General features: G+C 37.2%; 4 protein-coding genes across 8 annotated transcripts; 1 reads left to right on the top strand and 3 right to left on the bottom strand.

Annotated features, from left to right (window-relative positions):
• Positions 1-145: 145 nt before the first annotated feature.
• Positions 146-4,163, bottom strand: LOC117615958 (serine/threonine-protein kinase AFC3). 3 transcript variants are annotated; one of them, XM_034345146.1, is made up of 13 exons: positions 4,068-4,163; positions 3,786-3,928; positions 3,510-3,630; positions 3,370-3,396; positions 3,130-3,283; positions 2,992-3,040; positions 2,558-2,672; positions 2,298-2,389; positions 2,060-2,207; positions 1,115-1,179; positions 939-1,036; positions 608-713; positions 146-490 (listed from the first exon to the last, which is right to left on the bottom strand). In XM_034345146.1, exons 2-13 carry the CDS (start codon positions 3,891-3,893, stop codon positions 347-349), a joined length of 1,227 nt encoding a protein of 408 aa, XP_034201037.1. In that variant the 5' UTR covers positions 3,894-3,928; positions 4,068-4,163; the 3' UTR covers positions 146-346. The 3 variants fall into 3 exon arrangements, with proteins under 3 accessions (XP_034201037.1, XP_034201036.1, XP_034201038.1); XM_034345145.1 differs by having other exon boundaries at positions 4,044-4,141; XM_034345147.1 differs by having other exon boundaries at positions 939-1,018; positions 3,786-4,163.
• A 734-nt stretch (positions 4,164-4,897) lies between these two features.
• On the top strand, positions 4,898-6,244 carry LOC117624653 (two-on-two hemoglobin-3). The gene is made up of 3 exons (XM_034356071.1): positions 4,898-5,108; positions 5,219-5,349; positions 5,813-6,244. The coding sequence occupies exons 1-3, from the start codon at positions 4,972-4,974 to the stop codon at positions 6,076-6,078; spliced, it is 534 nt and encodes a 177-aa protein (XP_034211962.1). The 5' UTR covers positions 4,898-4,971; the 3' UTR covers positions 6,079-6,244.
• Positions 6,245-11,715: 5,471 nt separating this feature from the next.
• On the bottom strand, positions 11,716-15,895 carry LOC117615150 (protein ALTERED PHOSPHATE STARVATION RESPONSE 1-like). The gene is made up of 4 exons (XM_034344167.1): positions 14,554-15,895; positions 13,777-13,943; positions 13,338-13,561; positions 11,716-12,794 (listed from the first exon to the last, which is right to left on the bottom strand). Exons 1-4 carry the CDS (start codon positions 15,521-15,523, stop codon positions 12,017-12,019), a joined length of 2,139 nt encoding a protein of 712 aa, XP_034200058.1. The 5' UTR covers positions 15,524-15,895; the 3' UTR covers positions 11,716-12,016.
• A 729-nt stretch (positions 15,896-16,624) lies between these two features.
• Positions 16,625-25,857, bottom strand: LOC117614571 (protein ANTI-SILENCING 1). Of its 3 annotated transcripts, XR_004583888.1 has the most exons (12): positions 25,608-25,852; positions 24,428-24,814; positions 23,163-23,331; positions 22,086-23,059; positions 19,205-19,231; positions 18,785-18,877; positions 18,509-18,587; positions 18,245-18,335; positions 17,691-17,799; positions 17,329-17,445; positions 17,078-17,223; positions 16,625-16,971 (listed from the first exon to the last, which is right to left on the bottom strand). XR_004583888.1 is itself a non-coding variant. In XM_034343426.1 (11 exons), exons 2-11 carry the CDS (start codon positions 24,770-24,772, stop codon positions 17,173-17,175), a joined length of 2,055 nt encoding a protein of 684 aa, XP_034199317.1. In that variant the 5' UTR covers positions 24,773-24,814; positions 25,608-25,852; the 3' UTR covers positions 16,625-17,172. The 3 variants fall into 3 exon arrangements, 2 of the variants coding, with proteins under 2 accessions (XP_034199317.1, XP_034199318.1); XM_034343426.1 differs by having other exon boundaries at positions 16,625-17,223; XM_034343427.1 differs by lacking the exons at positions 16,625-16,971; positions 17,078-17,223; positions 17,329-17,445; positions 18,245-18,335 and having other exon boundaries at positions 25,608-25,857.
• Positions 25,858-27,372: the final 1,515 nt, after the last annotated feature.

Genomic DNA, 27,372 nt, shown 5'->3' with positions numbered 1-27,372 from the left:
TAAGAAGTTAAAAGCTTTTTTGTTATGTTGTAAATGGACTTTGAGTGTGTTTCTAAAGTCCATTTTATATAGGGTATTTTTATAATTTTGACCCCCATATTGGGTATAATAGTGAATCTCCCTTTTTTTAATCGCCAATGTAATCTAAATAGGGGAGGAAAAAACTCGAACATTTCATTAAAAAAAAAGCCACTATAGTATCTGTACATATACAAGTGAAGCTTGACTCACTGCTTGAGCTCTCTCCCTCCTCTCAATCTATCTTCAATTTTGGAAGAGCTAGCTTGTCTTCTTCAGAATACTACTAGCATGGTGGACCCAATTAAATTTTTCATGGTGCGGTTACTCAGGTTGGAATCTTAAAGAAGGGGTGATCAAGGGCCTGTCGAGCCGTGAGACGTTCAGACGGATCATATTTCAGCAAACCATATAACAAATCAGTCAGAGACGAACTGGCTTTCGAGGACCCTACATGTCGTGATATCAGATCCTGGATACAACAGCGATGTCATCATATCAAATAACAAATCAAGAGATTTTACAAGATGCCAAATCATGTAAAAACTTTCGAGAACCAAAAAGACCGAGAAAAGGAAAAAGGTAAAACCTTTAAACAATCAAGCTTCTTCACAGCTCTAATACTCTCCCTTGAAACTGCTCCTAGAGGCCAATTTAGTCGTGCACCCCGCCTAAAATACTTTTCAGCATCATTGCTGCACATGGGTAAAAAGTTGATATGTGAAAACTCATAACATTGTAAGATCTAAGAAAATTTTGAAGTCGGAAATGAATATGTATCGTTCAATCTCTGAGGGGAGAAAAACATGATACTTTCATGAAATGATCAAAAAGGGTGCTCTATATGCAATACAAATCAACTCATTCAACCAAAAATTGTCTGGATAAAATAACCAGAGTCAGTAAATTTCACTACATACTTGGCTCTTCGAGTCATTTGCTGCGGCAGAGGTCCCAATACCCTCTCCATCATTGCCAAATGCTCCAAGTTCTCATGTGTCTGAAATAATGCGTTGCCCTGACAAAATTCCACATCTTAAAAATTCCTGACCAGATGATCCATATTCCAACCAGGATAAAGAAATGTGGAACTAACCGCGCAAAGTTCAACAAGAATGCAGCCTATACTCCACAGATCACAAGGATAACTCCATCCTAGACCTGCAAAATACACATACCCCAAGGATGAGAACATGATAGGTGTTATTAGTGGTCATTATCTGAGATGCAGGCAAGATATCGTTTGGCCATTGTAACCAAATATTATTAATACATATTTGGTGATTCTTTCTTTACTTTCATAGGAAACTGAAATGACGTAGAAAATAAAGTACAACCAAGTAAGGTTGAGAAGTGGGGATATGAACAAGATATAAAAGGCCAACTATATAAATATGAGAAATAATTTCAAAATTTACTGTCAAAAAAGGCACCCAAAACTACAAATAACAGCTAAAATCTTTACAAACCAACAAACAAAAAACGAGAGACAGACAGGTTCAAGATGAAGATGTTGACAATGTTGCCAAACTCAAACAGACCAAGCAAAGAGAACAGGGCAAAAGATAATTCGAATAGTCTATGTTACAAATCAAGATAAAAAAATGGATAAGTCTCATTAATGAGGAAAACCCTAATATAGATTGTTAACAGGTCCACCCTCAATGTCATTAGTGTAATATGGCCTAATTAGGTTGCTAAATGGTTACCATCACTGCCACCATGTAATGTATCCTAATTGACCATATTGGGGGATCCCAACATCAAAATATGGGGACTAAAGCACCACTATGTTGTCCTTATTGGACCTTCTATGACTATGTTGTCCTTATTGGACCTTCTATGACTATGTTGAACATTCCCTTTAAAATGAAATTGTTGTTAGGTATGCCAGCCTCAAGCACTTGCTTCTCTGATCACCAATTAGATAGTCTTTGTTAATCGCCATATTGTTTTGTGTGGTTTCAGTCGGAACAAAAGATAAATAAATACAAAGAAATTATACAACAAATTTTGGCTTGCTAACACTGTAATTAGTTACCTAGAATAATCTCAGGGGCTCTGTAATGCCTGGTAGAAACAATGGAGCTATGAATCTGATTATCAAACACAGTACTACCAAAATCAATCAGCTTAATGGCACTAGACTTGGGCAAGCACCTGTAATGCGTTTCATCTGAAGAAAACCTCTGTACCATTTTCAAGCACTTTTTCATTAATTGAGTCTCTCCCAAATATGAAACATGTCATAAACTTTGAATTGTAAAAGTCCAAGATACCTTAGTACGAGGAAGCTTTACATATTCAGAGGACACAAGAAGAATATTTTCTGGCTTCAGGTCAGTATGGATTAAGCGTAAGTCATGCATATCTGTTGGATATAATAAAGAAAAAAAGAAGAAAAACAAGTTAAACAAAAGGACTCAATTATAACACCCTGTTACAGCCCTGGACAAAGAAAGCAGGCCAAGAGAGAGATTTGGGTGACTGGTTAGAATAAAAATAAGAAAGAGAATGAGACTAAGAACTATCCACACACATGCTACAGATTCCAAAAGCTGTCGTCCAAATTCCCGAACAAGATCCACAGGGAATGGGCAGTATTTATTTCTCTTTAGAAAATCAAATAAGCTTGGTCCAAGCTTCTCAAACACCTGATAAAACCATTAAATGCATCCAAAGGAAGGTTTCTGTTTAGTTCCCAGTTCTATGAATAAAGTCCTTGGACAGACTAATATCAAACTGTAACTCAATTTGAAAGCTCTATCGTTATTACATACATATGGGAATCAATCATCTAAACTACTTGATGAAAAGATAAAAAAGCAGGCAGGGTAATATCTATTTTCAGGCAGTGCCACATCATCAGCAGAAAACAGTGAATTAATCAATAACCAATACTGTCATATTCAACTAAAAAAAAATATTAGACGAGTACAAGAGTTGCATGAAGGAACTTAATTGGATACTTACTATGCATATGTGATTGCGGTAGTCAAACCAATTGTGAATCTGCACACAGCTGCAGCAATGCATTAACATACAGGAAGTTAGACCACATCACGGTGATGAACCAACAATTCTATCAGCTGAAACCCAGAAGACATGTACCATGAGATGCCCTTATCATGCTTAGCAAGCTGCTGAAGCACATCAACCTCAATCATTGCTGCCTCCCGGTATTTTCGTATGCTCCGAACTACCTTGATTGCCACATACTCTCGTGCTTGACGGTCCCAACATTCCAAAACTCGGCCAAATGTGCCTACAGCACTAGCAATATGCTGAATGACTCAAGCAGAATGAGAAAAATATAAAATCTTGTAGACAGCAGGACACTTGACATCTAACCTTCACCCATCTTCTTAAGTATTTTATCTGCCAAATCAATATCATTAACCAAGTCAATATCTTTGAACAAATCCACAACATTAACCTACACAAACACATTAGCAAAGACAAATATGCAAAAGACTCTCTGAAAAGCTCACATCTTGGAGTGAGATTCTCGCCAAGATTGTAAACATAATGTCCTTCCCGATCATCGTCTCGTTTCGGAGGCGATCCACGCCTTCCAATCCCTTCATTATATGCCACCATGGCCCGTTGCGCCTACAAAACAACATGCATCCATCAACCCTTTTCAGCCCTGTCTGATTACCTCTATCTCTGCAAACCCCTAAAAAAAGCCTTAAGCTTGTCGTTTCGAACCCGTTCCCTTCCTCACTGGAAACCCTAACCCTAAAATTTCAAGAACCGAAACCAACCTCTGGTTCAGATTGAGATGGGCCGACGTCCCACGCCGAACGGGGCCGTTTCCTGATTCGATTTTGCGAGTTCTCCATCCTAGTCTCTACTCCCACCGTCGTCACCATTTCAAGCAATCGGTCCACCGTCTGCAACCAAAATTCTACAAAAAATTGGGAAATTTAGGGCTTCTGAGCCAAGCTTCGGTTGATTTGTCAGAGAGAGAGCTCCTCAAGCACCGTAGAGAGGATCTCTGAGAAAGAAAGAAAGAAACGCACACAGATTAGCACCATGCACCGTACCGTCGGACGGAAGAGATTAGGGTTTGTTAAAGTTTGTTATTTAAGTTACAGTCTGCGCCTATTTGATTTGAACCCGACGGTGGAGATTGCACGATACTGTGAAAAAACGCATGGCGGTTGTAAACGGTTTAAGGTAGAAAAAACGGTGTGCCGCCATTTTTCTTTGCTATTAGTGGTCTAAGCCCAATCTAGGCCCATCTAACTAAAGCTTCAAGCCCAATTTAAATTTATTTTAATTGATTTATCACTATTTAATTCATTATTATTTGATAGAACAATGATATTTTTGCAAATGGTAAGAGCATCCGGTGTATTTTCGAGGGTGTAAAGTCACTTTTACATCTCTTTTATTATTCTAGGGGTTGTAAATATGATTTTTGCTCTTATAGAGAAGATGTATATCTAAAGATGTATAATTGAATTTGCTCACTTTTGTCCATCCTTTTTTATTTTTTCTCTTGTAGGCCCTATTTGTAAAGGATGTAAAAAAAGATACACATGTGCATCTAAATTTGCATCTTACAATTGTGATGCAAATTTACAATTATTTACACCTCTCTATTAAAAATGATTCCAATTATAAATAATGTATATTTAACATACACCTCATTATACCACTCTCCATTGGAGATGCTCTATCAACATGATTAGCTCATAGTGTCATTGCTCATAAAAAAGAATGAAATAAAAAGAAAACGGGGACCAGCAAATCCACCATAGCCCACAGTTTCGAGCCTCTCTCCACTTCCATTGGTCATCAAATCAAATTCCAAGGAAAAAAGCAAGCTTGCAATCCACGCGGTCAGCACGCGCCCCTATATATGTATACAAATACACTTCTTTCAGACTTCATACACTTGCGCTACAGAACACAGGAGGAAGAGCAAGAGCAACCAAAAAGAAAATGCAGAGCCTGCAAGCCAAGGCCGCCGAGTGGAGCGGAGTTGACTCGGCGGACGCGTTCGCCATCGACGAGTCGAACCTGTTCGAGAAACTAGGGCTCCAGGCCTTCGTCAACCTCTCCACCAATTTCTACAACAGGTTCATTCCTTCGTCTTCATCAATCATTATGCCTCCATTGTTTTTAATTGATTGAAATTGAATTGGATTTTGATTGGTGGTGAATTTACAATTGAGCGCTTGATCGTCAGGGTTTACGACGACGAACAAGAATGGTTTCGATCAATTTTCGCCAGTTCCAAGAAGGAAGACGCAATCCAAAACCAGTACGAGTTTTTCGTGCAGAGAATGGGAGGCCCCAATCTCTACTCTCAGAGAAGAGGTATGTATGTGGCCCTTCTTTGGTTATTTTATTTTATTTTATATTTCCAGTTCAAGTTCTTCAGAAAAGGCAGAGGCTTTTGGTCTTGTTAGTTTGGTACACCATGACCATATTGAATTGGATAGGAAATTGGTTTATTTTTAATCAAATTATACTAAATTGGATCATATTGAACCAATTATACTAAAAATATATATATTATTATGTGAGACGGTAACACCAAACATATATAAATAGTTACATGTATAGTGGAGTCTAGCATTTTTAGCAGTACGCGATATAATTTGAGTGAACTCGTACCACCAATAATGCCATGTGAGGTTGCTGTCAAACCAAATAATATCTAAGTCTTGCACATTATAGTCCAGTCCAATATAATCTGTTGCAATTTAGTACAATGCGGTTATTATAGGGTTTAATTACTGATGGATCGAGTCCTTACTGTCTAATTGGAACTTGGCAGGCCATCCGGCTCTGATTGCACGTCACCGTCCATTTCCCGTCACGCACGAAGCGGCAGAGAGGTGGCTGCATCATATGCAGCAAGCATTGGACACCAGTTCTGACATTGATGCCGAGTCCAAGCTCAAAATGATGAACTTTTTTAGGCACACTGCGTTCTTCCTTGTGGCTGGAGACGAGTTGAAGAAGAATCAGACTCAGGCACAGCAACCTCCTCCATCTAAGCATGGAACCAGCAACAACCACCATGCGTGCAAAAAAATTTGAAAAATAAGTCTCCTTGATCAGTATTCAATTGTTGACAGGAGCAACAAGATTGTAATACAGTAATCTGAAGTTAACCCTCTTTATTATGTGCTTCAAAAGGAGCACAGCTTGTTACATTAGCCCTTTATGAATAAATCCATGAAAATAGATCATAGGTTTATGCTTCTGTGGGATTTTTTTTCTGCTTCAATTCAACTGCAAATCTTATTAATTTAGAGCTCAGCTCAATTTCAAGATTTTATGTGCTGTGGAGCTAATTGGATCTTTCCTTCAAGATTTTTTTATAGAAATATTTGTGTGCCAAATTGGGTCAACCTCAGCATACCAAATTTTCTCAAAATACGGGTTTAATATTTGAGACCCACGCAACCCAAAAGGTTTCGCATTCAGCCCAACTAAACCCAAGAAAGTTTGCATAAGAAAAGTATAAAAACAATTTCGAAACCCTTGGAAGCTCTTTGTGTTATGGAGCAAGCCGAATTTGAATAGGGATTAATCTCATCTTTCGGGTGAGGTGGAGCAAGCCGAATTTGAATAGGGATTAATCTCATCTTTCGGGTGTGGGAATACCTCATGATATTTACCAAAAAAAAAAAAAAAAAAAATTGTAAAAACAGAACCCCTGTTTCAAACTTGTAGTCCATTGGCGCCCCAGAGGAGAATGTCGCTCGAGACTTAAGCCTATAAAAATGATTGGGTTAATTACCTTTAGTGCCTTGTGGTTACACCCTTAAGACATATTAGTCTTTATCTTTTTAATTTTTACAATAACATACCCTGAACTTTTAAATTTATTACAATGTAGTTCCGCCGTTAGGGTTCCGTCAGATATCTCTATTAGTTGCTTACGTGGCACTGTGGATCCAGCATTTTTAAATTTTTGATAATTTTAAATTAATTAAAATATGAATAAAATATTTAAAACAAAAAATAAATCTCTTACGTGGCACTGTGGATCCAGCATTTTTAAATTTTTGTTAATTTTAAATTAATTAAAATATTAATAAAATATTTAAAACAAAAAATAAATCTCTCTCTCTCTCTCTCTCTCTGTGCAAACCCACAGAACCCATCCCACCTGCGATTTTCTTCTCCCCCTATCGGTTGATTTTCTTCTTCCCTCCACCCCTTGCGAATTCTTCTCCCTCCTTCATGTACGGTTTTCTTCTTGCTTCACCTCCTGCAATTTTCTTCAGGTATGAGAAATGTCATTCCATTAAGTATTCTATAATCAGTGCGAAAGTTTTTTCTATGTTCCTGATTTTAGAAGGTTTAGTTCACTTGATATTTGGATTTTCAAGTATAGCCAGGTGAATTGCTGCATCGGGTTCTCCGACGGTTCTACGGTTGAGTGTGTGGATTGAGCTTGATCTGTGAAATCTATAGCTTATGTTGAAATTGAAGCGTACGACCGTGAAGGAACATTGTGCGAAGCAAGTCTGAGCCCTATAATCAAATTGAGAGAGAGAGAGAGAGAGAGAGAGAGAGAGAGAGAGAGGGAGAAGAAAATCGAAGGGGTGGATGAGTTCTGGGTTCATGGGGGCTGGGGTTCTGGGTTCATGGGGCTGGGGTTCTGGGTTGTGGGTTCTTGGTTTGTGGGTTCGTGGTGGTCATAGGGGAATCGCAGGGGGTGGAGGGAGAAGAAAATCGCAGGGGTGGATGGGTTTTGGGTTCATGGGGGCTGGGGGCTGAGGTTTTGGGTTTATGGGGCTGGGGTTGTGGGTTCTAGGTTGTGGGTTCGTGGTGGTCATGGGGGAATCGCAAGGGGTGGAGGGAGTAGAAAATCGCAGGGGTGGATGGTTTGTGGGTTCATGGGGCTGGGATTGTGGGTTTATGGGGCTGTGGTTGTGGGTTGTGGGTTCGTGGTGGTCATGGGGGAATCGTAAGGGGTGGAGGGAGAAGAAAATCGCAGGGGTGGATGGGTTCTGGGTTCATGGGGCTGGGGTTCTGGGTTGTGGTTCTTGGGTTGTGGGTTCGTGGTGGTCATGGGGGAATGCAATGAGAGAGAGAGAGAGATTTTTTGTTTAATCAATATTTTATTTATATTTTAATCAATTTAAAATTAATAAAAATTTAAAAAACATGGAACCCACAATGTCATGTAGGCAACTAACAAAGAGATCTGATGGAAACCCTGACAACGGAACCATATTGTAGCAAATTTAATAGTTCGGAGTATGTTATTGTAAAAATTAAAAAGGTATGAACTAACATGCCTTAAAGGTGTAATTACAGAGTATTAAAGTGTAATTAACCCAAAATAATTTGTATGAAAATTTTGTCATCATGAGATAAATCACTTGCAGACCCAAAAACAAATAATTGAGGGAAACTTTTCAAAATCATTAATTTGCAGTTAGTAAAATTGGTAACAGAAGGAATATTATTATGGCAAAACAGAGAGATAGAGAGATGATTTGGCCCATATATGGACTCAGCTAAGTTGGTCATAGTGGATGTGTAAGATTTGCCAACACTTCTCACTATACCTCAAATTCAAATCTCCTTCCCTGCAGTTGAGATTAAATTAAAATAGAATATTGTTTTTATTAAAAAAACAAAAACAAAAAAGGAGAGATGATTTGGTGTACATGAGCAAATCCATTTCATGTTGTAATTAATTATGCAAATCCCATTATCTTTGGGTTCGGTCTTTGCGAAGTCTAATGTGAAACTGAATAAAAACTGGATAGAAACAATTGTAAATTTTGAAAGATTTTCTTGCATCACGGTGTCTTCCACTTTTGAATTTAAAAAAAAAAAAAAAAAGTAGGCCAATGGCCATTTAGCCCTCTCAAAGCCTATCTACTTGAGCCTTGAGCCCAAAGAAAAGAATAGCAGCTAAACATCCAAGGTTCTCTCTTTTTTCCTAGTGTTTTTGCCTTTGCTTGTGATCATAAGCTAAGGTCAAAATAAAAAACCCAGATACCAAATGGAAATGGTCTTTCTAGTTTGTACTCATTGTAATAATAGCAAAACATGAATTATTGTTCAAATTCAACCAATATTTTACATGGATTTTCTTGGCTTAAGCTTTAAACAAAAATTAGAAGCAACTATGGAACTTTAATTTGGAAGAGGGAGAGGAGGGATAGAAAGAAAATAAATTTCAGAAAATAATAGTGAAAAGGGTTTTTGACACCAAGATCAAAAACTACGTACACAAATTTTCTTTGGCATTCATAACATCAATCCAGTAAGTTCTTATTGTTATGCAAAATCATGGATGGATCAGCAAAACGAGCTGAGAAATTCCGGGATAAGTTATCCGGCTCCATCGATCCCATCCCTCGATCGAAATTTTTCGAATATGTTTTCGGATCATAAGAAGGTGCCTGCGGCGTGACAGTGCTAGAACTGAAACTTTTCTTCTTCTTGTCCATCTTGAATTTCTTCCAAAATCTTTGCCACCCCGGGTTGTAATTGCTTGGCATGTAAGGCTGCCCCAACCTGATGCTTTGGCTGCGTGAATTGCACCACTCTTTGATGCCCATCGCTAAGACAAAGACCAAGTTTTGTGCACCTCATTTGGCTATAGAACCAATTATATATATATATATATATATATACATGTAAAGGTGTGACATTACAATTTATATATACACATATTTAAATATAAAAGGGCATGGCTCTTCTTTGATATAGATGGCTTTGGCTTTTGACTTGGCTCAACTTGGCTGCTCTTAAAATGGACCAGAGTTAGGGGTTATATTCCAATATATGCGATTCTTTATCCATTTGAAAAATATTATTGTTAAAAAAATAAAGGAAAATTGGAAAGGGTGTTTTTTTTTAAAAAAAATTATAGATATTACTTCAAAGATATCTCTGCAAAAAAATCACTTCAATCCAAAATCATTTGACCAGTTAAATAGATGGTTGTTATTATAGTCTTTTTTTAAAGTATCGTGTTCGTCTATTTTGTTGGTCTTAATTAGATGTCTTAATGATTTTCAATTTGAATGATTTTTTTTCAAAGATGATATATGAATGAAGACTTGAAAAAAATAAACGGTTTGGAATAATGAAAATAAATTCGTTGAGAATTTTAAAAGGTGTCCTTAAATGAAAGAGGACTATATAATTCAATATATACAATTCTTTTTCCATTTGAAAAATATTATTGTTAAAGAAATAAAGGAGATTGGAAAGGGTCTTCTTCTTTAGCTGAAGAAGCTTTGATGAAGCTGCTTTGGTATCTCAGGCAGTCTAAAGGTTACTAGAAGCAGAGAACTTTGTTAAAAGGGTCAAAAAAAGTGTGAACGCCGAAAGAGTCATTATTTGCTAGCCGCATGCCTACATGCATTCCTTTGAAAAGTAAAAGAAATAAAATTATTTCTTAATTATTCAGATTGGTCGTGTTGAAACTTCCAAAACTTAATTATAGTGGTTCACATTGGCCCGGGCAAATATGGGTAAAGTAGGGTGTATAATCGATTCATTTTAATTTTAATTGATTTTGATGATTTAGCGGATTGAATTGGATTAGTAATTTTCAAAATAGACATAATTAAATAGAATGGCTGATTTGCATATGAGAATTCAACTAAATCCAATATAGTTATATTTACCTTGTAAACATAATAAGAAATAGGAAGCTTCTCCAAATGGAGAAAATTGAGAAATGTTCTCACCATTGAAATCCTAGTCGCAACCTCACCACCATAAAGATTTTAGGGAGACCGAAAAAAAAAAAAAAAAAAGGTCAATGCAGATGATGTTGCCTTCAAACTGTTTGGAAAGGGAAGTCTTACCTAATCACACAACATAACACTCTGTTTTCCATGAAGCTCAGCTCAAGACTCTCAGAGCAAGAGTAAATTTTGAAATTACAATGACAACTGTGTGTGAGATTTAATGGTCGGTGCTGAAAATTTCTAGCATGCAATAATGCATGATTGAGTTGGCCAAGATGTTGGATGGGATGGGACCATGAATACTTAAAAGCTTATCTCTGTCCATTGGTGGTCAAGCAAGGGTAGGGGTGATAGTTCTTGTTTCTATATTCAAAAATACCAAAAACATTAAAATTTAAAAATTTTAAAAATTCAAAGATGATAGGACATCATAGTTTGTCACAAACAAGAAAAATCCATTTATTGAATGGGTATACTATTTTTTTTTTCTTCAAATTCAACATCACAACAAATTTTCGTGTATGAGATTTGAATTTAAGATTTTCTATGATTGAATAGTATAATGATCAAATAATAGAAAATAAGTTATATAATTAAGATGTTTAAAAAGTGGTTCACTGTTTTTTCTTTTTTGGGTTGAGTTTGCTCCTTAATCATTACATAAAACTTGTTCATACTTCATATTCAAGTGCACGACACTAAATATTCATAGCTTAAAAAGTAATCACAACCAAATAAATTTTTTATTAAAAAATGGCATATGAGATGACATCTCATATTAATTATGTAAATGTCAGATCGAGCATATTTGTTTGGGGATTTGTTTTGTTCTATATTCTAAAGAATTTCATGACATCTCTCTCTCTCTCTCGCTCTCCTCCATTGTGGCACGCACGTTAGCCGACAATGTTCCCCAGTCATCCACTAGATTGTTTTCGATAGGCTCTATGTTCACCCAAAGAACAAAGATTGAGAAATAAAAAAGAGTAGATTCAACAAATAAATAAATAAGGGGAAAAATATATATATATATTCCACAATGGTACTTTGTCCCACCAATTGAGCTCTCTCTTAACAAAATGAACAAGTTCTCTAATTTTCCTTGGAATCTCAACTATATGGTCTCCCATGCATGATGCATGGGATGAGAGGAGGCTAGGTTGCATGTTTCAGCAGATTTTCTACAGAAAAGCAAGGATTACCAACATTAAATTGCCAAGTGAAACAAGTTTGCCACATACAAAAAGTACAAAACCTTCCTGCTTCCTAGGAAAACAGATCATACACATTAGGGTCACATTTCAAGCTTTTGGCTCCGTAAGGGACCTCAGTTTTCCATAAGACTCGGAACAGGTATGAGCATAGTCTGACATGGCACGGAAGATCTCGGGCAAGCGAGTTTTGAGACTCCCCAGAGACTTCTCTCTCACCTGGATACAGTGTCTCTGGTGAGCTTCAACCTCCTCTTCCAGTTTCTTCTTCAAGCTCTCAACAATGAACTTCCTCTCGGCGACAGGATCCTTGGGATTTGCATCTTCACCTCTCTCCTGATCCATTTCTGCGTGTCTCTGCGCGTACTTTTGGTACCAGTCGTCGAATGCCTGACTTTTACGCAGATACTCCTTCCTTGTTTCCTCAAACTTCTCCTTTAGCTTCATCTCTTCCTCCTGATGAAGTATTATGGTCTTTATCACAGCTGCAAAGGACGATATTGCAGATTTTGCAAGTTCATCAGGAAGCTTTTCAAGGAAATCATGCCATGAATGGAGGAGGACTTGAATTGGAGGATGTTGAACTCTTGGCGGGGATGAGATTTTCTCTTTTAAGCTGCTTTCAATGGGAATGAGATTTAGCTTCAACCAGCCATTAAGAGCTTGGATGTATTGTTTTTGATGAGTCACGAGCTTATCAAACTGTGAAAGCCATTCTTGGAGAACATTATAGAGCTGGACAGTGCGGTCATGGTGGTGCTTTGTGGTTTCCATCGGAGTATGGGCAATGTCAAGGGATTTTAGGTCTGTGACAATCTTCAGCTGGCTGCCATGATGCGTGCACATGTTTTCCCACATTTTTGCCATCCTGAGTTGCAGACGAGATTAAAATATTTCCAGAGGATCCTTCTTAATACAAAGAACATATTACCACAATCTGTCAAGGAGAAAGCAATAGCTTCCAGAACAATGTACAAGAATTGTTTGCAAGCACAGTTGACATTAAGTGAGTGCTATGCCCATGACTGGTATATAAGTCTAATGCAATAAATATATGGCCATCCTTGTTAAGAGGAGCAAGGAAACAGTCCCACTGAAAAAAAAAATCTCGATCGATGAAAAACTTCAATACAAAACCATCTAGTATATAACAAAAGAGGATGGCAAAATTCAACAGAGAACATTATAGAAATGGAAACATCAGTTCAATTTCCCCACGTTAGAATGGTGCTTTTGTAGAACGTTAGATGTTACTAGTCTTTTTTACAATGAAAGGCTCTTGATGCATAACCAAAATGATTTTAAGACAAAGAAACTATAATCTGATCAACCAAGAAGACACTACGGGGCAACAGGAATGAAACAAAGAAGTACCAAAATTTCTCAATGTAATTCTGGGCCATAGACTTACCCATCAGCTAGAGAAACAAGTTTAGGGTACAGCTGCTCATCCCGTAATTGATTTACTTCTGAAACTGTAGAATCCATGGACTGCATGTCAACTATGTATCTTGTATGCAAATGACTTACAGCTGCTTTTGTTTTTTCTAAGGTTTCAGCACTGGCGTTGCGTTTCTTCTGTTTATTCAGCAGAGCAACCTTTCTCTGATACTCAACCTTCATAAGCTCCCCTTGCTATCAACATAGAGCAAAACCAATAAGGTGCAGGGTATGAGAATAAGCATATAGCAAGCTGCACATTCTTGTGCCGGGAACTTTTCAAAATATATTCTCCCAATCATACTGAGTAGAGAGTTGATACTAACAATGTTCATGAATGTGGAATGAGAATATTGAATCAAGATGAAAGACAACAAAATAATAAGATGAAACAAACTAATGCAATGCACCTTCACTTCATCATAAAGTTTCTTTTCCCATGCTAGTAACTTGTCCAAAACAGTGGCATGAGTTTCATAATCTTCTGAGTTTTCATCCTTCCCATCACCTGGTATGCCTCTGAACGACCTATTCCATGTAATAACACGCATGACCCTTGCAGAATGATCAATGTGTCCTGCATAACATTGCAAGAATCTTATTGCATCCAAAAATGATTCAGAGGATATATCTCATAAAGAGAATGCCTATAACAATGAAGCATGAGCACAAATTTAAGCAAATTCAAAAGATTTTCTTTGTAGAAGAGTCATTCAATTGTGGTTTCCTAAGGCAATTTAACATTTTTTGAGTCCTGGAACAGGCAGATTCAAAGCATCAATCCTTGAAAAATAAAAGGGTAAATACTGACAACTAGAGATGAATTAGTTTTTGAAGTCACTAGAGCCAACATATAGACAAACATCTTGTATAAAGTACTTTTTCTCACTTTGAAATATCAGAAAGTGAAAGTATATAAGCTTGAGATCAGATTTCCAAAAAGTAGTTTTGAATACTTAAAAGATACGATTTCAATATTTTTAAACACATTTGCACATATTCTTTTGATAGGAACCATTTGAAGACATTTTGAAAGCTCTGGAGAAAAAGGTCTCTTTCACACATCAAAATGAACACACTCAACTCAACCATTACATTAACACCTAAGAAGGTGAACAAAACATAAGCATCATATAAAAGCTCAGGCTCCAAAGAAATTCGAAGTACACTATCAATGTGGCATATACCTCGATTATCTGCAAAATTCGAGTGATAATGCAACCGAGTGGCCTCGAGCATCTTTGAAACCTCCTGTGCACTCTCCGAGGCCTTCAAGAAATTATCATCAATCTTATTCAATATCTCCATCAAAGTCACACTGGGGATCACATTGACCACTCTTCTACTAAACTCCGGTGGCGCCGTCTTTGAATGCTCCATTGTCGGCTTCACCGGAGTCTCCTCCACCTTCTCCTCAATCTCCTCCACCTTCTCCGGAGTCTTTGGCTCAACGTCATCACCCAAATCACCACCACCACCACCACCACCGCCAACCTCCACATTCTCATCTTCACCAAACTCCTCACCTTCATTCTCACTCAAAGAAGGTCCCGGCATGTTATCCACCATAAAGAAGTAGTCCCAAGCCATGCCCTTAGATTCAGGCATTAGAGGCACCGGCTTCATCTCCGGCGTCCTCGTCGGCGACGACGTCGTTTCCGAAGCCCCATTTCTCGATCCCCTCTGAAACCCTTTATGACTCTCATCTTCATCATCATTTTCATGGTCCTCTTCCTCCTCATCCTCTTCAGCAATGGCCAACCCAACTCCCCGCCCCCCAATTTTCCGAGCCTCAGCACTCATTGCCGGCAAGCTGGTAGCCCTCTTGATCGGACTCGGAGTGAAAGTGGGTAGAGGCGGCGGAGGCGGTGGAAGGTTGAGATTCTCGAGGTGAGGCGGCGGCGGAGGAGGTGGCTCAGTGGTGGGGTCCAGTGGCCGATTGTGGCTTTGGAGGATTTCGAGCTCTTGGGTTTGTTGGGTTTCACCGTGCCCGTAATCGCTTAACGCAGCTCCGGCGTTCTTCAAGGCCATGGTGTAGCCGGAATGGCCCGAAGCAAAGGCGTTTCGAGCCACCACAGCCTCCTTCATCAGGTTTCTGCGTTCCTTGCATCGCGAGACTGATTCTTCGTTGTCTATTCTCGATTGGGCGCACCCCATTTTTGTTGGGTTCTTGAGGAAACGACTCTTGGAGTTTCAAACAGTCTTAAAGTTATGGCCTTTTTGACATTTAACAGAAAAGGGCTCAGAAACAAAAGGGTTTTGGGTTTGGAGCTGATGGGCGTGGCTAGAATGCTGTGGCTTCCATGGATATGACAGAGTGAAGCTTAACAGAGCTGAGTTTGAGTAGTGTGGTAGGAGCAGCCACAGAGAGATGCGAGACAAAGGCGGGGGCTTTTTTGGGTTTTCACTTTTTCAGCTATGAGGGGCAGAGAAGAGTTTGGTAATGGAGGGAGGAAGGCATGAAATGAAAAGAGAGAGAGAGAGTGCTGCCAAAACTGGTACAGAGAAGTGAGTACAGAGAGCACAGAGAGAGGAGCGAGGAGTGAGAAGAAGAGTGGGATTTGCGTACTCGCACGGAGTGAAGGACTCAACAGCTACTCGCGCGGTTTGATTACGAGGTGTCTTAATCCGGATTTTTTAAAATAACGGTCACATTTTTTGAGGCAGCCTAAACGACGTCGGGTCGCTGATTAGCACGTTAAAAAAATGCCACGACGCGACGGATGGTATTTGCTTTGACGTGTGTTTTTGAATGGTAATCGTTTAAATTTGAGTAGGTAAACTGATAATTAGCTAATTAATTAGTTGCTTCATGTAAAGTGGAATAAACATTCATCAGTCGGGTAATTAGGTGAAAGGGAATAAAGCTGTGAACCCACGAGGGAAGAGCTATTATTGGCAATTTGAAATATTTTGTACTGATATGGCTTGTTACTTAAAAAGAATGTCTTTATTATTCAAATTGCTAACATAAATTCTTAAATATGTTTATAAAATTCGTTAGCGAAAATTCATAACATGTAAATTACGTGAGTTTCCTAACTTCTCGTAAACTAATATTTTTCTCTCTAAATAAATGGACTCTATAAGAATTTTTGTATAATATTTCATGTTAAAATGAACTGTGGGCCCAAAAAATACAGAAATTTACGTTTAACCATGGAGCAGCAGTGAAAGTGGATGCGCTTTTTTATGCTTCAACTGTTTAATCCTTTTCCTTTGCTAGGAGGGAAAAAAGGTTCAAATCTAGTTCAACCGTTTAAGAAGGCAAAAAGGGCAATTTAAAAGCCAAAAACAGTTTATTTGATCCTCTTTGTAAAGCGCACTGTTTGGCTGATTGGCGATTGTGGGAAGAGAGGAAACGGGCTTAACCAAAACTTTACAAAAAGAAAAACGCCCGTTTACTCAGAATGAGATACATGTGAATTTACATTTGTGATTGATGATGGAGCTCGTATGAACCAGGCCGTCCAGTGATTTCCGGCCAAAAAAAAGCATCAGACCAAACTCACAGCAGCTGGAAACTGGTCTTGAACAAATAGTTGCACATGCCCAACCAAAACACTGCCTGATCCTTGACTTCAGACCCCCGTTATGTACGTTCCCTGGGGAAGAGAGGAGATTTATTACTCAATTTCGGCTTCTTTCACGAATCGGCAAGACCAGAACTTGGAGCGTGCGAGCAAGAGTTGAGAACAATGTGAAACTTACCAAAAGGGGCAAGTTCACCCAGCCACACTGCTCATTTGGCCTTGAGTTCAGCTGTGAAACTTACCAAAAGGGGCAAGTTCACCCAGCCACACTGCTCATTTGGCCTTGAGTTCAGCTTTGAGTTTTCTCAACTCCTTACCTTGTTGCTATTAAAAAAAGAAGGAAAAAAAAATCAGTTTAAACTAGTTTGACAAAGGAAACAACACGCAGCAACCTTATAGCTTGGAGATGGTATGGAATATTTCCAAGACCTTATACAGGTTCCCCCAAACAAGGTCTGATCTTTCTTGTAGTAAGCACCACTCCATGGCCATATCATATTCAGTAGTGTTAGGCTGAGAACAATGTGAAGTGGATACAGCTTCTTTCTGGATCCAAAAGAAGAAAGCATAAACATGTAAGTGAGACTAGGATTAAACCACGACAGAATACCAACTTTATGTGCATGGGTTTTCTAATGTGTTTATTATGCTTGTAAGGGGCTTTGGTGGTAAGGAGGTGTAAGAGTGCAAGAGTGTGCCAGTGTTTGTGTGTGTGTGTGTGTGTGTGTGTGTGTGTGTGTGTGTGAGAGAGAGAGAGAGAGAGAGAGAGAGAGAGAGAGTTACAACTGTACCATCTCCCTTTCCCGCAGCATTTGGTGCCGAAGTTTATCAATAACTAGATGACCAAAAAAAATTGGTTTCTTTTCTGCAGAGCGAGTTCCGATGCTGCCGACAAGAGGCCTATAAATCATAAAGAAAATATTCATCATATTAACAGCAGATTAGTTTTAGAGAACGTAAAAGCTGATAATCACATTGAGATTGAAGGAAGCCTATCTGCTTCGTCAAACAAAACCAGTTAAAATTACAGATCCAAGACAAAAATACCACCTAGTGAAAAAATCTTGCATGATCTGTTTTCAACTGCTTTGACATGATAACACATAAAAATTGTACATAACAGAAAAGATTTTCATTAAAAAGACTTGTAGCAGTAGCCCAAGTAAGTCATACGAAATACCTTGAGAAAGAAATTATTGACATGCAAATTAGTCCAGGGATTCTTCATTATTTAAGGGGGAAGTGCAACAGATACAAGATATTCAATAAGAGTAAATAGCAAAAACAGATAACATGCTGTAGAGCCCGAACAAGAGAGCTGATACTAGAATATCATCTAACTAACCTTCCATTTGACAATAACAAGCAGCCCTCATCTAATTTTCTAACAACCATCTGTGCTGCTTCCCTAGTTTTAAAAATAACGAGAGCTTGTCCTACAATATGAAAAAATGTGTCATAATTAAAATCCACAATGCCTAAAAACATCACTTCAGTCGGGGTCTGTTTATAAACAAAAATTATCATCGACAACAAGATGAAGTCAATTTTTTCCGAGAGAGAGAGAGAGAGGAAATACACATTGGAGGCAATTCCGATTTATCTATACCTGAGTGAGGGCTAGAATTTGAAGTACGCTGAATCATCTTAGCCGTGCAAGTTTCCTTGAAACCATGCCATACTATGTCCTGAAATATAATACATACTATCAAAAGAGAAGATACTCTCAAATAAGTAGAAAACCAAACATATAAGTGGCAGGCTAGAGTAGTCAATGATCAAAATTTAGAAGAGAACAAACACAACTTGCTACAATTTTATTGAAGAGTTGAACCACTTCAAGCCACAACAGCATATGCCGCTAAAGCGCCAATACGATTATTACCTCCACTTCTGCTGAAGTGAATGCCGGATCCAAATTCTGGAGCAAAACAAGGGTGCCTTGCTCATGTGCAGTCTGCATTCTATCTTCCCAAGGCTGACATTGATAAAAGACCATTCATCAGTCCAAGATAGCCCACACAATTGTCCACCTTACAACCTTAGCTCAATTTTCCATCTAAATTAACTTTTCTTTTTTTCTTTTTCAATTCTTCACGACACTCATTCTGTTTCCTTGCTCCTTGGCAATAGAGTGGAAGACAGGTTTGAGGACTGAAGGTTCAAGGCACTTAAATCAAATGTCAACAATAAACATGAACTTGAGATTAAACAAGCAAATATAAAGAATAAAAAATAAAAAAATTGGTGAAAAGCAAATATAAAACTTTAAATAAAGAATAGAAGTGAGGAAAAAAAAACTCACAAATCCCTTAAACCATGTTCTTCTGTCCTGCAAAAATGAAAAAAGATGAGAAACTGTAAGACCTAAATTCCAGCGAAAGCTTTTGGGAACTAGGCATTAATAATACAAAAGAATTAAAAGTAAATCTAAATTCCAAACCCTTCACTTCACCCCAAAACACAAATGCTAGATGACTCAAATTGTTTTGACATGTAATGTTATAAATGCAAAATAAAATCGTACAGTAAATTTCTTTTCTCAAAATAGTTAAAGAGTATAGTATGTCTACATGTGTGAGAACGGTGTGCAGAGTATAGTAATTTTCTGTTTTCAAAATAGTGAACCTCCAGTCATCATCCTGTGAAAACAGGTGATCTTGTGTCTCTTTGTGTTCATGTGATCTAATTCCATTGTTTATAGCTGATTGGTTTTTGCTTGAGAATCTGGAATAGCATCTGCATATTGAGTTTGAATTCTAGAACCCTATAGACCACAATTAAGCATAGTTAAGTATCAAGCCAAGTTGAGCCCAACACTAGTCTAGTACAAGTTTTTCTGCAACAAATTCGTATAACGTTGTAGAGGTTTGAAACGCTAAATTTGAGATGAAGAAGTTTGAAGGATGAATTTTGGGTTGAGCAAAGTTCAAGTGATAGATGTTTCGATCAAACAAAGATTGCTCCAAGGCCTTGCAAGGCATACAATGGACACCACAGAAGATGGCAATAGAGAATTGAGAAGAGTATATATACTCCGCGTGAGGGCAGTTGCTTCAATGAATGACCATCTTAATTAACAAAACCAATTAGTCAGTGACTGTTAAAAATAAAAGAGACCTTCAAAGTTCAAGGCATTGCCTTTACTTTTTGGCATCACTTCCCTAGAAATATGATTACTTGCTTAAACCCTGATGTATGAGAAAGAAACCATCAAGCATTTTCAACAACAAACCGTGTCAACATGTTATTGATACATTTTCAACAATATGCATGTCCGTTTACTCTCGGTAAACAACGGACTTCATGTTGGGATCAACTTCATTATCGATATCATGTCAATAATAAATTATTGATAATATCGATACAAAGTCCTTCCCTTACCAAAGGATGGATGACCTACACATAGAATTTCTACTACCCTTTAAATTTGAAAATGGGTTAGGCTTTTGGCTCATTTGGGAATGCTTTTATAGAAGCGCTTCTACTAAAAGAATGTCAAAAAGCTTATCGAAAAATCCAAGTGGATCTTGGAAGTGATTCATGAAAGCACTTGTGACTCAGAAGCACTTGGGGCTCATTTGGGACTACTTCACTAGGAAGCACTTCTGCTCATAAGCGCTTCTAGCAAAAGTGCTTTCATTATAAAGATGTTGACATTTTCATAAGAAATCGAAGAGCTTCCTGGAAAAGCACTAGGCAATGCTTCATGAAGAAGAACATGACATGTGCTTCTCCAGAAAGCACTTCTATGATCCATAAGCACTTCTAAACTTTTCTGCAAAACACTATCAGAAGCACTTTTAGTTGTCATAAAAGCATTTTTATGCCTTTCAGAAGCACTCCCAAACAAGCCCTTTATATTCTTAAGGTTTAAGTACTCTATCCTTGTATTTTGCTTAAACTACAATCCCTTGCATTTGGTCCCTATGTTTTAAATGTTAACCATTTTGGTCATTTCCGTCTAATTTGGGTGTTAATATGCACCCGCAGAGGCTCATACATCAGTGTATATTAACACTGAAACAAGTGAAAAGGATCGAGATTGATAGCAACACAAAACACAAAGACCAAATTGGTCAAATTCAAAACACGTGGACCAAAATGAAAATTCAAGCAAAACATAGGAACCAAAATGATACCTATATTTAAACACGATAAGTTAAATGTTGGAAGAGAAAGGAGTGACATGTTGCCAGGACTACACACAAGATTCGCAGAAGAAACATTGACATGTCAACAGATGGTGAATAAGAAAAGTAAAGTGGGGAGCATGATGTTGTCGTGTATGAAGGTATTCGAACGATGAGATAGGTAAAAGTCCTCTACATGCTATTTGTTTAAACTAGCATAAGGTCAAATCAATTGGAGGTTGATGTTAGGCTCTACAATGACATTATCAACGATTGAGGCAAAAATGACTACGACGGTGAAAGAGGCATTGTGGCTCCGAGTTTTGGTTTAAAATTTGGGTATTTCATAGAAACACATGGTAGTATTTTGCTATAGCCATGGTGTCATTCATTAAGAAAAAAAATCTAGTTCATTATGTTAGAACCAAGCATCTTAATGTCTATTCTTGATATAAAAGGTAATCAATGATGGCAAGACATGGAACAATCACTCTTGTGTAAAGCATGACAAGTAATGTAACCTTGAACACATCAAGTAATAAACTCGACACAGGTAAACGACAAATGAGCACCAACTCAAAGTGCTTGACCTGTCGGTCGAACTCAATCGTAGTCGAATACTAGAATTTAGTGTCACTTTGTGCCTAGCGTCAAAACGAGCCTTAATGTAAAAGTATTAGTTTCGCTCTTCTCCAATTAAAGCATCACCAATGATGTGCCAACGAAAAAGTATAAGTTTCGCTCTTCTCCAAGTTATTTGATGTTCCAAAATGTCAATTTTAAAAGTAGTGCCACATATGACACAACATTGGGCTTTGCCGAAATTGAACATCAAGAAAAAGCTTCCATATTGAGAGATCGAATAGATGGGAACTCCGACGTATAAAAGAACATGGCATTTGTTAGACCCAAAGTGTTGATACGCAAGGAATGGCATCAACATTTAAGTTCATGTGCCACAATACGACATAATTGCACACCCAACCATTGGAAATGCTTTTAATAAGGGACCATTGGACGAAAATGAAAAGTAGATAGAGTGACAGTACTTACAGCATCGGGACGTTCAGTGACTTCCAACACTTGGAAACCATAATTTTTGGCCTTATTCTGAGACTCTGTAGGAGGTGGCAACTTGCCATCAGAAAGCGTCGTAACCTTAACATCGGGCTTCATCTTCTTGGAAGGGCCTTCGTTTGTCCCAAGAAAATCCTTACGTTGAGAGGTTTTAGGCAACTTGACATTAGAAAGAGTTGTTGCCTTATCATCGAGCTTCGTCTTCTTGCAAGGGGCTTTGTTTGTCCCAAGAGAATTCTCCATATTTTTAACTTTGCATTTATCATCAAGTGTCGAAGCAGTTGATGATAAAACCTTTTTATCATTCATACGCTTATGGTCACTGCTTTTGCTTTTGTCATTTACCACCTTGGTTGAAGTGTTAAGCTTCGACTTAGATTGTCCATGGTCCAATTCACCAGAACCCTTTGTGCATCTTATCTTTTCTTCCACCTTAACATGTCTTTGCTCACAAATTTTTCCCTTATCATCGGATACTTTAATAGTACAATCAATCTTCGCCTTCTTGGTTGGCCTATTGTCCAAATCAACAGAATCCTTGGTACACTTTACATTTTCTTCCTCCACAACTTGTCCTGCATGAACTTTACCACGTCTAACCTCACCCTCGTTGCTTTTAACTTTAGACCTCAATAAGGCCTTGGGGTTTGACGCATGTTCCCCTTTTTCATTAGTTTTATCCATGTCACTTGATTTTAAACCTACAACAAAAGCAGGCTTTTCTACAAGCGAAGGTTTATGCTTAACCAAATCAGCATTTTCTTGTGTTGAAGAATCAACACAATTTCCAATTTTCTCTAAAGTGACATGTTCTTTAAATGAGTTTTTCTTTGATAGAACCATTGTTTCATTACTTTCTATGGAATTCCCACAAACTTCGTTTTTTCCTAAATCAACTTTCAGAACGCCACCAGGCTTCTGAATATCCATTCGGTTAAACATGAATTTAACTGCAACAATTACATAAACATAAAAGATATAAGACTTCAAAAACTAAAATAAACAGGTAACTATAATCCAAACTACAATAGACTCGGTAATAAATATGCGTACCATCAATCCCAGCAATTTGTCCATCTATCTTATCCATGATTTTCTGCTGCCCAACATCAAAAGTTCGACGAAATACAAATTCAGCCATTTGAAGTTCTTCAGCTGAAGGTAGAGGATTTTCCTTGTTCTTTGAAATGCAAAGAACATTGCATTTTCCAGCAATGGCTTCCTGATTTGATTATAAAAGTTCAGCAACTAGACGACTGATTTATTGTAGGAGAATATGAAAAAATTGTTAACCTAACAACTTAAACTTTTGCAAATAGTAGTAACCCAACAACTTTATTATGGTATTCAAGCAAGAGAGGTTCAAATCCCTATAATTGAAACCTCCCCAATATAAGTTGGATTCCACGAACTGTAGTGGTAGAAAGGCTCCCAAGCCTTTTTAGAAGGGGGGGGTGGGGGGTGGGGTGGTGTGGTGGTGTAATTATGTTTTCCTAAGCATCCTCACAATTTAAGCTTTTGGATTGGTACAATGTTATCATAGTATATCTGTCCTCTGATGGTACTTACCAAGACATGCATAAAATAGATTTTTCCGAGTACTAGTTACATGAAGTTAATTTTTTTTTCTTTTACAATCAGTTACACATTGTGACCATTTCTCAATGGTCATCTTACCATGTCCATTAGAGACATAACATTTGCCAGAAGCACAACTGATGTTCTACCTTAGCATATTGTGTGTGTGTGTGATGGAGAGGGGGGTGAGAGAGAGAGAGAGAGAGAGAGAGAGAGAGAGAGAGAGAGATGGCATATAATCTGACACAATTTAACAACCATCTCAAATGGAAGCCGAATCTGATTGTATTACTGGAAATCAAACTTGTAAGGGTCACCATTTGTAGTCTTCTAAGAAATAGATAAGAGAAAACACTTGGAAGCTAGGGATGATTTACGGTTCTCCTATATCAGAGAACTATAAAATGTCACTAATCCTATTCAAACACTTCAACCAATCTATAAAAAGGCACAGGGATTAGTCCATTCGTGGTGAAGATTGAAGCAGAAAATTGAAAAGGAAAAAAAAAAATTTGGAACGCCACGGAGAAAACAATATCCGAAAATTTTACAAGAAAATGCAAAGATACTGACCATACATAATTCCTATATCATTATTAATTGAAAACTAAAGAGATACTTTTGATAAGAAAACCTAAATATTTCCACTCAACTTTCATAACTCTCCGTAATCAAGTAATCATTCCATTTCTGTATAGAAAATAAAACGAGCTACAATATATAAATAAAAGTTTAATTACCAATGGATTAAGATTCGCAAGGCCTACACCTTCACCGGATGCCAAAAACAACTCATTCTCAAGTATCTCTTCAGCTCCAAGAAAATTCAAAATCTCACAGGGGCGGAAAAACCATAGAACTTTGACTTTCTTTGCCTTCTCACCAGTCTCCCATATTTTTATTAGCTTACCAATCTCAGGCTCAGGTTCACTTTCCTTGTAAAGATAAACACAATCATAAAGACCATACTCCACGCCATCATAAGTAAAAGATTCATAAAACTGAACATCCTTATTTCTCCCTCCCCTTCCTTTCTTTTTTCCCCACTTAAATTCAAGTTCTTCACTTGTCTCAACTTCTACCATGTTCTCCTAGCAGACCTCCTCACAAGCAGACTAACTATTAACCTGGAAAATAAGAAAATACTATAATTATATAAGCTTCCAGATGAAATAGCAGCCAAAGAATTCAAAATGTGGGCCAACATCAAATAAATTGCATGGTCTGTGCACGTGCAACTTTAAAAGCACATTAAAAATAACCCAACTACAATAAAAGTTCCCATATTATTAACTCTTAAAACAAGATAGATGTAGTGATCCACAAGCATAAATGGACCCTTACTGGACAAACATAGTGTTGATAAAAAAAAAAAAAAGTAAGAAAATAATGAGTTCAAGACAATAACACTTTTCCATAAAAGCTGATTGAGGACTGCAATAAACTTGTCTTATCTTAAATAACTTTTCAAGAATTAACTTGAAATTTCATATCCGGAAAGTAATAGGAGTGGCAGCTTTCAATTGAAACAAAAAGAAACCCTAGAAACCCAAAGTCTTATTTTCCTGGAAAACTCATACTCCACTGCTTTCTACCGTTGATTTAACAAATGCACCAGTAAACTATGCGAAGAGCTCAGAAGCAAAACTGAACTGCAGAAAAGCCTTTTACGATTTCCGTGTCCAACTATATTCGAGACAAACTAACTGGAGGAAAAACCACAATAAATTACGCATAGAATACTCGCCAAATAGATGGAAGTCTAAAACGTTAAAACCAATTCAGGAAAAAGAAAACAAATCAAATAAATAAAACCCAGATACAATCCCCAATCTGAAAAACCATATCTACGGGGATTATTTAACTAAATAAGTAAAGAAAGAGAGAGTGAGTGAGTGAGTGAGAGAGAGAGAACCGAACCTAACACCGCCTGTGCAATTGAGGTAATGCTGATCCAGTAGAGAACTGGAAGTGTGCAAACCCTAAATCGTTTTGCCCTGTTTATTTATTTGTTCTGTTTCTGATGAAAAACCCTAGCCACAACGCCTAAAAGATGCGCGCGCCTCTTCCTCTCGCCTCCTTTTAAAGGTTCCCTCGTCTGATGTGAGAGCTATATTTCCTCTTTTCAAAATTTTGGGCAAAAATTTAAAGACCTCCCTTTTAAAGATGATTGCCATTTTTCCTTGTTCTTTATGGATATTATTTATTGATATAAAACTTAATTTTATAAATACCTCTGCTATATTTATTGATATAACTATGTTTGTTATGCAGCACTAGCCTCCTCACACGTGCTTCCGCGTCTGTGAAAGGTTTTTTTTTAAAAAAAACTTAAATTTATTTTAGAATTAAAAAAGATAATGCGTAGTTGTGTTCCATAAAAATATGATCAATTATCTGATTTTTCTTTTAATTTTAATTTTTTTAATATGAAAAGTGTGAATTTACAATATTATTCTTATTTAATTAATAATTTCAATTCTTAATGTTTGCATTAACCAATGACATTTTCTAGTATTTTGAATGTTTCACCATTCTCTGCCTTTTGCTTTATATAGATATAAGAGCATGATAAACCAATCCAATTATAAACGTGATATGTTCTTTTTTTTTAATCAAATATAATTTTCATTAGGTAAATTTTAATAAATTTGGGTTTTTCCTTTCAAATTCATATTTTCTTACCCACAACCCATCGTTTTGTTTTGTTTTTTTATATAAATTAAAACTAATTTTTTAAAGTAAAATTCAATGACTAAGATTCACTTAAGCAAGTTATCTAATCAAACTTAACATATTAAATATGACCTTTTTTAATTCCCAAAGTACCCCTAATTGCATTTTAACCTCTCTTTTTTCCAACAAATTGTTTGCTATTCAATGTCATAATGGTGTTTCAATTTTGCATTAGTTTTATGGGTAAGTTTTATTTATTATTTTATATATAATTAAAGAGCTGCTATTTCCACTCACCTGTCCTATTTTCCCACCCACCTTATCTTCCCATCCACCATATAAATTTTAAAAAATAAAATCCTATTTTTCCACCCACCAATATTCCTAAAATACCCTTTTAATTATTACCTAATTTCCTCTCTCCTTTATTCTCTCTACTCATGTCTTCTCTCTCTCTAACGCCCACACATCTCTCTCTCATTTTTGTTGTATCTTATTTTCCACGAAATTTGAAATTTGAAAACAAACAATAGTAAGTAATACAGCAGTAAAAAGATAAAAGAATCAACTTCATATCACGAAATTTGATGACAATGGCTGGTCAGCATGCAAAAAATGACCAGCCTTGAAACCAAAACCTGGCTCACGCTCCCCAATTTCTAAACATTCCCAACAACCTCTTTACCCACCTTCCAAACTTTTTGGTCCGACAGAAACTTGTTCATCCTCAGGTTTTCATATTTTTAATTTGTTTAAGAAAAAAAAATATGAGTCCAAGAAATACTCATCTCCCAATACTTTAAGTAATCGTAAAGATCTTAGAAATTCTGTTCAATAGGATTTCCTTACCTTTTCACCAAAATCATTCTCTTCAACATCCATTCTCCTGTTGTTTCCTTCTTCATAAACAATTTGATTGAATGAATAGAAAATAAAATAAAATTATTTGAGAATTGAGTTCTGAGCACTGAAAAGTCATAAGAGGAATCATGAGCAATGAGTCATAGCT

The sequence above is a fragment of the Prunus dulcis genome, chromosome 1 (assembly GCF_902201215.1).
Source record: "Prunus dulcis chromosome 1, ALMONDv2, whole genome shotgun sequence".
Lineage (NCBI taxonomy): Eukaryota > Viridiplantae > Streptophyta > Magnoliopsida > Rosales > Rosaceae > Prunus > Prunus dulcis.
This window is presented reverse-complemented; position numbering and strand designations above follow the sequence as displayed.

What these genes read in the sequence shown, in the direction of transcription:
- LOC117615958 (XM_034345146.1), bottom strand. Translation starts at nt 3,893, where the DNA reads ATGGTGACGACGGTGGGAGTAGAGACTAGGATGGAGAACTCGCAAAAT. An exon ending in CGAGAATCTCACTCCAAGAT is followed by an intron (nt 3,397 to 3,509) that starts GTGAGCTTTTCA and finishes TTGATTTGGCAG; the next exon opens with ATAAAATACTTAAGAAGATG. An exon ending in ACCGCAATCACATATGCATA is followed by an intron (nt 2,673 to 2,991) that starts GTAAGTATCCAA and finishes TGGTTTTATCAG; the next exon opens with GTGTTTGAGAAGCTTGGACC.
- LOC117624653 (XM_034356071.1), top strand. Translation starts at nt 4,972, where the DNA reads ATGCAGAGCCTGCAAGCCAAGGCCGCCGAGTGGAGCGGAGTTGACTCG. An exon ending in TCCACCAATTTCTACAACAG is followed by an intron (nt 5,109 to 5,218) that starts GTTCATTCCTTC and finishes CTTGATCGTCAG; the next exon opens with GGTTTACGACGACGAACAAG. An exon ending in TCTCTACTCTCAGAGAAGAG is followed by an intron (nt 5,350 to 5,812) that starts GTATGTATGTGG and finishes GGAACTTGGCAG; the next exon opens with GCCATCCGGCTCTGATTGCA.
- LOC117615150 (XM_034344167.1), bottom strand. Translation starts at nt 15,523, where the DNA reads ATGGGGTGCGCCCAATCGAGAATAGACAACGAAGAATCAGTCTCGCGA. An exon ending in GAATTTTGCAGATAATCGAG is followed by an intron (nt 13,944 to 14,553) that starts GTATATGCCACA and finishes AATGTTATGCAG; the next exon opens with GACACATTGATCATTCTGCA. An exon ending in CTTGTTTCTCTAGCTGATGG is followed by an intron (nt 12,795 to 13,337) that starts GTAAGTCTATGG and finishes TCTGCAACTCAG; the next exon opens with GATGGCAAAAATGTGGGAAA.
- LOC117614571 (XM_034343426.1), bottom strand. Translation starts at nt 24,772, where the DNA reads ATGGTAGAAGTTGAGACAAGTGAAGAACTTGAATTTAAGTGGGGAAAA. An exon ending in AAATTCTAGCCCTCACTCAG is followed by an intron (nt 18,336 to 18,508) that starts GTATAGATAAAT and finishes TTCATATTGTAG; the next exon opens with GACAAGCTCTCGTTATTTTT. An exon ending in TTTGGGGGAACCTGTATAAG is followed by an intron (nt 17,224 to 17,328) that starts GTCTTGGAAATA and finishes TTTTTTTAATAG; the next exon opens with CAACAAGGTAAGGAGTTGAG.